This window comes from Anarrhichthys ocellatus, unplaced genomic scaffold (assembly GCF_004355925.1).
Source record: "Anarrhichthys ocellatus isolate YVR2014 unplaced genomic scaffold, GSC_Weel_1.0 scaffold3, whole genome shotgun sequence".
Classification (NCBI taxonomy): domain Eukaryota; kingdom Metazoa; phylum Chordata; class Actinopteri; order Perciformes; family Anarhichadidae; genus Anarrhichthys; species Anarrhichthys ocellatus.
In genome coordinates this window covers 13175875-13187088 of record NW_022280033.1, presented here as the reverse complement: position 1 = coordinate 13187088, position 11214 = coordinate 13175875, and the positions used below count along the sequence as shown (strand labels likewise).

General features: G+C 42.3%; 2 protein-coding genes across 3 annotated transcripts in view; both read left to right on the top strand.

Moving 5' to 3' along the window:
* mcu (mitochondrial calcium uniporter) overlaps positions 1–6015 on the top strand; it is a 52884-nt gene extending 46869 nt beyond the window's left edge. For both annotated transcript variants that reach the window (XM_031872706.1, XM_031872696.1), the window contains exons 5-9: positions 58–162; positions 335–495; positions 946–1149; positions 1877–1993; positions 2194–6015. In XM_031872706.1, coding sequence (XP_031728566.1) covers positions 58–162; positions 335–495; positions 946–1149; positions 1877–1993; positions 2194–2274 — 668 coding nt within the window. In that variant the 3' untranslated portion in view covers positions 2275–6015. The remainder of the gene's footprint in view (positions 1–57; positions 163–334; positions 496–945; positions 1150–1876; positions 1994–2193) is intronic.
* Positions 6016–6113: 98 nt separating this feature from the next.
* The window catches only part of oit3 (oncoprotein induced transcript 3), a 10090-nt gene continuing 4989 nt past the window's right edge, over positions 6114–11214 (top strand). The window contains 4 exon segments of the mRNA XM_031872685.1: positions 6114–7546; positions 7548–7605; positions 10354–10728; positions 10825–10935. Of these exon segments, the coding sequence (XP_031728545.1) occupies positions 7490–7546; positions 7548–7605; positions 10354–10728; positions 10825–10935 (601 nt within the window). The 5' untranslated portion in view covers positions 6114–7489.

The window sequence follows — 11214 nt, the reverse complement described above, 5'->3', positions numbered from 1 at the left end:
TCTCTCTCTCTCTCTCTCTCTCTCTCTCTCTCTCTCTCTCTCTCTCTCTCTCTCCAGATGGAGCGAGGGTCGCCTCCTCCACAGGCATAGACATCCTGCTGCTGGATGATTTCAAGCTCGTCATCAATGACGCCACGCACCTCGTGCGGCCACCAAGGAGAGGTGAGAGCTGGCAAAGAAAAGGCTGAGCCTGTACTGTTTGCTCTGAGTCACTTCCTCACAGTTGGGGTCACTACCAATAAGGTGAAGAAATGGTTTTATTGACAGCAAGTGGAGGGTGTTAAAGCCTGTCTTTTTGCTTTTTTTTGTGTGTTTGCATTTGTGCGTGCTTCAGATCTGCTGCCCCACGAGGAGGCAGAAAGGCTGAATGACGTCAAGTTTCTGGTGCAGCAGCTCTACACCACCCTGCGCATAGAGGAGCACCAACTCGGCAAGGAACGTGAGCTGATTGGACGACTGGAGGACCTCAACTCTGAACTCCGCCCCTTAGAGAAGGTCTAACTTCCTTTGCCTCGACTGATATTTTGGTGGTTGGTTATAGTTCGTTGCTGCTCTTAGCTAGACCCACAAATCATTGCAAGGGTTTTAACAAGCCAATAAATTGAACAGTAAAATGGAAGCCAAGGGGAGCTGTAGCTGCTCAGAATTTTGATGTTTTTAATCCTCTTATCTGGAGATATTTTTTTTTTAAATTGTATCATCAGGCCTTGTTTCGTCTCAGCCATCAAGGATTACTGATTAAAGATGGTCTGATCAGTTAAGCCGTCTTAATTATGGGTTTGGGGCATTCAAGGGTCTGAAAAACGTAGCAGCTCTCGGCCTATATTCTTATTTTGTGCTAAAAATCAATAATGACCTTCATCCTCGCTACATTCTCAATACACATCCGCTTCTTTTGTTCTATTTAAACTGGCTGCTTCTTCTTCTTGACTTCCGGATGGGTAGGTGAAGGAGGAACTGAATAAGAAGGCAGAGCGGCGTACCACCTGGGTGCTGTGGGGCGGCATGGCGTACATGGCCACCCAGTTTGGCATCCTGGCCAGGCTCACCTGGTGGGAGTACTCCTGGGATATCATGGAGCCCGTCACATACTTTATCACTTATGGCACGGCCATGGGCATGTACGCCTACTTTGTTCTCACACGCCAGGTAAGACGCAACGAAACACAACAAGCATGCAAATACACATGCATAAATGAATGTTTGAAGTCAAGTTTGAGTGTAATAAGCATCTTCTGCTGCCGTTTGGGTTTGTGCTGAAATGATTAGTTGATCGGCAAAAATCTGAAAACAACAATTTAGATAGTCAATCAATCATTTAAGTCATTTATTAAAGCGAGCGCAAACTTTCTGTGGCTCAAGCTTCTCAAATATGAGGATTTGCTGCTTTTGCTTTTTGTATTATTTTAAATTGATTATCTTTTTTGCATTGTTGGACATTATGTATACCAAAGGATTAGCTGATTGATAGTAAAAGTTATCTTATTAAGCATAATAATAACCTTTCCTCTAGTGGGAGCACACTGTTTTAAGTGATTTTTTTTTTGTGCCAAAAAATGTGAAAGACCATTGGTTCTTTGAGGGAAATTGTCCTCTTCAATAACATTAAACTCGGGGAACAAGGCATTACAGTAATGAAATCCAATAGCGCTCCTGTCTTTGCTACACTCTGCATTCAATTCTAATATTTTTAGCTATTTAAAAGTTGAGTCTAGTCACAGGGTTCAGCATTCATAAATTACCACCAGCGTTTAGCTCCAAGGACGTGAGTCCATTTGATGTTGAATTTCTCACTGGTGTGATTTGACCCAATGAACAGAAAGCAGAATGCGGACGATATCTGATAAACATGTCTGTGTCTCTCTATAACCTGCAGGAGTATGTTTACCCCGACGCTAGAGACAGACAGTATCTGCTGTTCTTCCACAAGGGGGTGAAAAGGACACGCTTCGACATTGAGAAGTACAACAAGCTGAAGGATGATATCACTGAGGTACAGTCGCTTGGTGAAAACTGGATGTTTTGTGATGTAAAATAAGCACTGCAATCACACTGGGGATTGTCACATTTTACAGTTCAATACTTTGATTTGTAACGGCCGTACAAAGACCGACTTTCATACCGATCCCTGCACACTTTCTTCTCATATTTGAAACTCTACCCTGCCTCCCTCTCCTCGTGAACCCTCTCCAGGTGGAGTTGGATCTGAAGCGTCTTCGGGACCCGCTCCAGCTCCAGCTCCCGGTTCAGCAGCTCACAACCAGTAAAAATTGATGGGAAGAGTGACTCCCTCCTCTCTCAACTCCTGCAACCCCCCTTTCCCGCTTCCATCCAACACCCTTTTCCCTCCCCTTTTACCCCCAACTCTTTCCTAAGACTCTTCCCTCCCCCATTCCTCCCACACCCAATAATCCCATCCCTTTCTCGACTGTGGGAGTTAGTTTTTTCTCCTTTTTTCTTTTTTTTTTCTTTTTTCTTTTTACTTTCCTGACTGAAAACTCCAGTTGGAATTGCAATTGAAAACCGCTAAAAGACGAAGAAGGATGGCGAGAGTACCGGGAACTGAAAAACTCTCACAGCCGAAGGATGGTGAGTATAATGAAAAGGACAATGATGATGAGGAATTAAGCTGGGCTACTATGGATATGCCTCAAGTCTCCGGAGGGACAGCCTGCAGGGAACTTCAGGGGGAAAACAGGAATCATCACACCTCTAGACACTCCAGAGCAGAGGACATGCAGAGGGACAGTCACTGTTGAGTGTGTGTGTGTGTGTGTGTGTGTCTGTGTGTGTGTATGGGACTTTCAGGGTATACTGGGACACCGGCCCTGGCCACTCTGGCCTGCAGGTCGACACAGCAGTGTAGTCCTGCTTCCTCTAGCAGTAAAACTGTCAACACACACACCTACTTTTGGTTGGGACAGGCTCCAGAAAGAGTCTCTATCCCAAAGTTTACAAGAAAGTCCTGACTGCAGTCGCACCATCAGGGGGACTTTCGTCTACCTGTGGCTGAACCCTGCTGCCTCTCCCTCCCTGGGCCACGCCTTCACCAGGTGACGGACACATGTCCCTCCCAGTGTGACCTTTGTCAGGAGCCTGTCTCGACTCGCAGGATAGAGGCATGACGACGCCTCGCTTCCTCTTCCTGTTGACGTCCTGTAGCGGCCCGGTCTGCGCAAGTATGAGAGTACTACCGACAACAACATCACTGTGTGTTCTTTTATTCCAAAAAAAAAATATTTTGGCACTTTTTATTTTGAAAGCCATAGTATATTTGTTATGAGAAGAATATAAATATATATATATATGTATACAATCAAATAAACAGATGACCAGAGGCTAGTTTTTTTTCAGTGGGGGGAGGAGCTCTCTTTCAAGCATCCTTTCATCAATTAACATCCTCTGAAGATCTCTGCCATGGAGGACCCCCGCTAACAGTCCAGTGTGCGCACACGCAAAGAGCATTACAGCGAATGCATTCATACCTTGAACTAACTATTACATATCTTGTCAAACACACAATGTATTTCACAGTAACCACGTCCAGGTAGGACGTGAGGCTCCTGTGCATGGTCACTAAAGGGGGGGAAACAATGTTGAAGCCAATTCAGGGTGAAAATGGCTTTGATTGGAATTCATTTTGAACAATGCAGCATAATGTCATCTTCGACCTCTATGATCACCTCATGAATACAACGATTGCTGCGGAAAGTGCTTAACATAATGAAGGGTTTGAAATGTGCAGTGACCATGGTCTGAGACAAACCCACAGCCGTGTTATCGTTTACTATATCGATATACTGAGTGGCTTTAAAGAAGAGTCAATACAACAGGAGCAGCATTTGAGCAAATTGCCTGCAATGTCCCTTTTTTTTTTTTTTTTCCAAACATCATATATTTCCTCTTTGTCCAATGAAAAGTATTGTTCTTGGAGATGTAAAGTTCATGTTTTCAGTGACCTGGCCATGATCTTAACAGCATGCAATGTGCATTTCAACAATTTCTTTTACGATTCTTCCTCACGAAGCTTACAGACAAAATCACAGAAGACTCCATCTTTTTTTTTTTTGAGTTTTCTCCTCCCACTGTTGCTGTAATGCCCCCCTGTTCCCTCGATGGCCAGGCAGGGTAGACTGCATGCTGTGGTATGCCCTTAGTAGAAATCTGTGAATGTGTAGGAGCATTATTGCAATTTTGTACTTAACTGGACACTTTTCTTTGCTACATCTATGACGTCTTATCTCCTTGATACGTTAAATGTAGAAGCCATATGTTTATGGTTTTTTTTTTTGGGATGGTCACTGAAAGAACATTTGTCAGCTTTACTTAGTTCTCTGTTCAGGTTCAGGACTGGAGCCCCTCTCTCCGGCCCCATTTATGTCTAAAAAAAAAAAAGCTCTGAAAGTAAGTTTGAACTGCTACTGCTGTAGATCACCTCTGCACAATCACATGACGCCGCTGAACACAGACTCTAGTTCAACATCCTGCTTGTGTGTGGAAAGTTGATGGAATCCCACTGAAGAGATCGATGTGTTTAACTGCAGATTTTCCATTACAGTGCATGATTTTTGGTCAAATCAAAGGTTAGCCAAGACAGGATTTGGTCGAATCTTTTACCGTGTGTCAGTGGGTTTGTGTGTGTGTGTGTGTGTGTGTGTGTTGTCTCCAAGGGAAATTGTGCCTTTTGATTGATTAATGATTTAAAAAGTATCAATACTGTAGCAAATTGGTAAACGGCAATGATGAGATCATTGAGAAAGTTAATCTCCTATTTGGAATGACACCCTTCGTATTGAGAAGGGTTCAAATTGAATGTTTGGAAGTGAGAATAAATCTTGCTGCGTGTCTGTGGACGTGTGTGATTGTCGAATCCACGTGTACACTGGGGACAAAGTTGAGATCGCTATATTCATGAATCCTTTTCCCTCATTTACTGACTGTCAATAGTGGTAGAAATCAATTCCGCCCTCATCCCACTTCATAACAGTCATGCGGTTTTTCCTGAACACACACACACACACACACACACACACACAATGTGGCGATGGTGTTTCCTTGGAGATGTACTGTGGCAGGTGAGAGATCCTCCCCTCTGCTGTTTCTACACACCACTTCTCTCCATCATCACCTCCTTTTTATCACGCCATCCACCGTTTATTGCCTTTGTTTTTGTCCTTTTTTTTTCTTGTTTACTTTTTAAAAATGAAATATATCAAATATAGGGAAACTTTATTATAAAGAGGGTGTTGCATGAATGTATGTCTACATGGGAAATTATGTGAAAATAACAAAAGATGATTTATCAAAAAAAACAAAAAAAACTGCAAAGATAATTTAAGAACGTTGTTTGTAGAGATTCCTAGTTATAAAGGGCAGTGGACAGGGCTGCGTCTTTAGAATCTGCCCTGCCAAATCTGACATAAATCCCAGCCAACCAACTGCTCAACCCCCCCCCATCAAACCCCACTCCCATCTTCACCTTCTTACTCCCATAAACCCCTCCGTCGGCGTGCATTTTTACTCCCCAATAATGGAAAAAAAACCTCCATCCTCGGTGCACTTATAAGGGAGTAGTTCTCTTGACCTCAGTTACTAACGTCCTGGATCTGAGTCCAAAGGAATAGTGTCAGGCGCACTCTGTCAGCTTATCGGGGAACACCTCCAATTGTCGCCCCTCTCTCCTGGCATTTTCATCCACTCTCAGCCTTTTTTCTCCAAAGCGACATTATTATTCTATTTTTTGAATGTGTGTTATGTTTTGAATATCTTGTTTGTGTGCACTTACAATAAGATGTTTAAAATGCCTAAAGAGTGAAGCAGAATATAGGATTGAAAATGATCTTGTACTCCAATCTGACCTCTTTTTTTTTTTATTTTGTTTTTCTTGTCCGTTTTTCTTCTGTTGACATGATGCTGTAATGTTGGCGAAAAAGAAAAATGTAAAATCCTGTATCATTTATGAAATATGTATAAAAGAGAAATGTAATTCAATTATCAATAAAATCCGTATCCAGGTTTTGGAGCCAGTGGTCCAGTTGAAGCTCCTGTTGTTCTCACTGGAAGTGAAGAGATTAATGGACATACTACAGAAATTTACAAGAAGCAACATTTCAAGGTCGGCCCACCTCCTCCTGCTCTCCTTGGCCTCCAGCTCTTCCTGTACAGGACATCCTATGAGATAGACCTGAGGGGAACTGTTTGTATACAATAGGTACATGAAGCATGGTTAGGAAATCTGAAAGTTTATTTAAAAACGAAATGGCAAAAGAAACATTTACATTTTGAAAAGTGTAATCATTGAACAGGGAGAAATCCTTTTTCTCCCATATGTACGAGTGTTCTACGCTAGCAGCACTAAACACAACGTACAGCTGGGGCTGATGGGAAGGTCATTTGTTTTGCAGGTATTTGTTATAAACCAAAATGTAAGACAGATTTTAACCTGATGAAAAGTCAGGGGATCATCAAGGTGGTCAAATTCATCCTACGGGCTGTATGAATGTCTACCTAATTTGATGATAAACTTTTCACCTTTCAATGAAAGCCCAAACGGTCAAACCCCAGGTGGTGCAAGAGGAAAAGTACAGGGAACACCAAAGTTACTAGGCTTAAACCCCTTGGGACCATGAAACTTATGCAAAATGTGGACAAAATCCATCCAGTGTTTAAGATATTTCGGTACAGTCCAATCTGTCTTCGACCATCACATTGATTTGCCATCCATATGCCTCGCCTCTAGCATGGCTGAAAAAAACCCCAACAACTTTTAACCCAATACTGCAACACACTTCAGACCAGTGAAAGCACTAAAACAAACCTAAACACTGTCAATATAATTGGAAGGTTTACTGGCTAACGGTGTCTCATTTCCAGGAGTAATCGCAGAAGAAGAATGGCATGTTCCACCTCATTTCTTCCACCAGCCTGGTGCATTAATGTCTCTCTTGATTTAATTACATTACGAGAAACAAAAACTGCAAACATCAGGTTAGTTTGGGTGCTTTCTTAATGAAAAGGGCCAAGCTTTATACGTTCTCTGGCAAATAACAGGGGCCAAGTTATTAGCTAGATCGCTCTGCTGTCAGACACTCTGCCTCAGCGTTGCCTTGAAGTGAAAGTTGCGTCAGCACGACACTAAGCCGATTAATCAGATTGGTTTAATGCTGCTGTAGATTAGGTCATCGCTCAGTGTTCTACGGCCTTTAAATGAGCAGAACATACATTAAGACATGTAAAAAGGCCACAATCACACTTTTTCACAGCAATGACGGCAAGAAAAAGAAATATATTATGTTTGTTGTAGTTTAAGGTCATGTGTGCGAGGATTGAGGGAGGAGAGTGTGCAGACCGCACCGTCTGAAACAATGGGAGGATGATCCTGTCACTGGATGTTGGGAGCAAGGGGTCAAGGTGAGACAGACAGACATGACAAAATGACACATGCCGATAAGAGGCGCCTATTAAAGACAGGCTGAACAAGAAGAGACACATGCACAACTCAGGCCTGAGCTCGGACTGTCATTTAGCCAACACAGAGAAAACGTATCATGATTGTTTGGGTGGTTACAAGTCTGCTGCTGGAGGGTGTTGCAGTTTCAGGTGTAGGTGAGTACAACATTTGTTATGTTTTCACTTTCAAAAAAGCAGGTATTTCCTTTATTAAGATTATATTTGAATTATTCTACAGCAATAACAGCAGTTGCAGTGGTCTTTCCTTTAGATTAAAGAAACGTTGACATTGTTCTATATATTTGTTATTGTCCACAAAACCCTTTGAAAAGACCAGAACAAACAGTGAATCCAGTACTTTTGGACTTCCCTCAACAGCCCCAAGCCTATTTATTTCATTTATTTAAGCTTAATAAGTTCCTACAGCAGCTGAACATTAAAGCTTTCAGCAAATGTTTCTAAATTTAGATAAATAACGCATTCCGCATGGACTATTTTCAGCAGCGGATTCACACACATTTGGTGCTCAAGCGAGTATCTGTCAGCAGCAGGTTGGTGAACATGGAATTTTGAATGAACACAGATGTTGTCCAATGCACCTGTGTGGCTCATTAATGTGTTTTAATGGCTTTTGGACGATACTCTGTGTCTACAGCGCTGAGGGTTTACAGGTGTTCAATCAATTCATGGTTGGTTTTGATCGTTTCACGTGATTTTTTTCAACCAGCTTTAACCTTTAACAAAAACACATTCATTATAGAGAACAATTAGGTTGGACGTATGTATACTCTGAGTCTTCATCTTCATCTGTGCAAATAAGAGGCTGGAGTCTGACTCGGGTCAGGCTTGGCTCCACAATCCTTTAATAGCCATAGTAAGTTATTCAAGCCCCATCTGGAAGATTTAATGTCTACATTAGCATTCACCCGCATGAGTCAGCTTTGTCCTCTGCCCCTTCTGTGCTGCTCGAGCTTGAATAATGTTGGTCAGTCGTACGTCTCCAAAACTGGTCGTTTATGCTGTCAGTGGGCCCAGCCCGCGAATTTATCCTTCTGCTTTTATTGGAGCAGCAGGTAGTGACAAGATGGACTGTCCATTAGAGGATGAAGGGTGAAAATCATGTCTGTGATGTCATTTATGGTCACAAAATGAGTTCCATCTCACTCGAATATTTCTTGACAGTTTACAGGAACTAAGATGTCAGTCAGTTTATTTTTTCTCAACATGGTTTGGGATATGTATTTGTGTGTGTTGGTGTTTACTTGTGAAAGCGGGTATGAGGAAAGGAACAGTTGCTGTGAACTTCTGGTCAACCTTGGCCTCCATTTGATGTCGAAAGCACTTTTCGCACAAGGTACGGGAAAGTGTAAACAGATTTTTTATGTTGCGCAATCCAACTTAATGAAAAGCCTGGAGTTTGGCTTTAGTGGAGGTCACTGCTCCAGTAAAGAGTTATGAATGGTTCGTCAGCTGTCACGTTTCCTGGCCTATCCCTGAAGATGCGTTACTGCCGGGCTTATCAGCCTCCCGCTGTTTCCTCATCCCCGCTGCTTCTCAGTGAATAACACTTACTCTCACCCTTGCCCACTTTGCCGGCTCCCATCAACGCTCACTTCTACTTCTTTTCCTTTTGTTTTATGTCTGCCTTCTAATTACACTGTTGAGGGGGCACGAAGAGAGGGAGAGACTATTGATGTTTTTGCTGCACTTTGTTTACTCTGCTCATTCAGTTGTTCTCCTGATTCTGCAATGCTTGCAGTAGTGAAAATAGTCACCACTGAGAGGACTGGATAAAGAGTTCTTTGTATGTGGTTTATTGGCTTTTAGTTCAATTAGTGTTAAAGTTTATCACAAAGGTCCAAAGGTTTGCTTCATTGCAACAACTTTGCTCAAGTGAACAGTTTAGACATGGGTTGTACTGGTTTTCTCTGGACTGAGCAGAACATCTAACTCTTTTAAAGGATCACTTCACCAAAACTAGAAAAAGAAGATAATCTCACATCTAGCCATGCAGGTAGTTTGGGTTTCTGAGATTTCTGTTTTTAATTGGAATTACTTCCTACTGAAAGCTGTTGGCAGCATTGTGTGCCTTTCGTAAAGAGTTGACCCTAGAGGAAATGAGGGGAGAGAGATATGGGGGAGGACTTGCGTCAAAGGTGTTGTTAGCAACTTAAACCCATGTTTAAAGGGGTGCCCCTGTTTTGAATGTCTATTTTTTATTTTTTTTTACTCTTGTAAGCACCAGAAACAAAATTAATTTTAACTCCATTAAATTGATGTGTAGTTCAGAAATCTAGAATAAAGGGAGCTAATATGTTTTCTTTTCATAATTTAGGGGAGCTGGTTCTTTTAGCAGTGATGGAAGACGTATTTAAAGCGATCAGCAAAAGTAGCAATACCACAGTATACAATATTCTTATAGAATAGTAATATAGATACAGTATCAAAAGTCAAAACAGTAGTACTGTATATATTTAACACAGTGTACACATAGGTATATTACCAGATATAGCTAATATGTTAGCACTGTTTTTAACAACTCCATACTGTTGGGTAATTTAATCCAACACATATCAAGGTGTCATACTTTGTAAACCTAGCTTTGCTTTTCATGTATAGTCTTAAACTGAGCTTAAAGATTTATGTAGCAAAGTAAAAACTTTGATAAGAAATCTAGTGGACTAAAAATACTAAGTACAAAGTAGCTCAAAATTAAAAAAAACTCAAGTACTGTACTTACTTTAGTACTTAGTACTCACTTGAGTAGTTACTTCCCACCTTTCAGACTCCATACATTGTCCAACCAACCTCTCTAGCTCACCCTGCTTATCTTAAACACATATCATGTTCCTACTTTTTTCCAAAGCATGTGTAACCAAATCTTGTTCGTCTTTGCCGCCTCAGCCCTGGACCCATGCTCTGCATACATCAGCCTGAATGAACCTTGGAGGAACACAGACTACCACGTCAACCAGTCATCCGGCGTGCCCCATTGTGACAACCACGTGTCTGGAGAATGGTACCGCTTCACGGGCATGGCCGGGGATGCCATGCCCACCTTCTGCGTCTCTGAGGACCACTGTGGCACGCATGCTCCCATCTGGCTCAACGGCAGCCACCCTCAACCCCACGAAGGCATCGTCACGCTGCCTGTGTGTGCCAGCTTCAATGACAACTGCTGCCAGTGGAACGCCAGTATCGATGTGAAGGCCTGTACTGGTGGATATTTTGTCTATCGCCTGCCCAGACCCTCAGTCTGCTTCCACGTGTACTGTGGCCGTGAGTGTTCGTGTGCGATATGTAAAAAGTCAATTTTTTACTTTCCTTTTCTTGTCTATTGTTGTGTTATTATGTTTTTGTGTGTGTGTTATGTAGATTTCTACGACATCTGTGATGAGGTGGACTGCGCAGGTCCCAGATGTCCCGAGTCTGACTGTCGCTGTGCACCTGGAACTGTCCTGGGACCAGACAGACAAACATGCCTGGGTGAGACGGACAGAGAGGGAGGAAGAGAGAGGACAGATAAGTTGTGTAACAGAAGTGGAAGACAGATAGGCTGGAAATGGTTTCTGAAAGACAATAACAAGAGAAATCAATCCGCCTGGCTATACAGTATCTTCACCCATTGTTTTGACAAACATTCATAAATATGGATAGGCTGTTTCTTGGCTATTCCTCTTTACATGCACATGATATTCACGATATGAGGCATTCCCCCGTGTGTGTGTGTGTGTGTGTGTGTGTGTGTGTGTGTGTGTGTGTGTG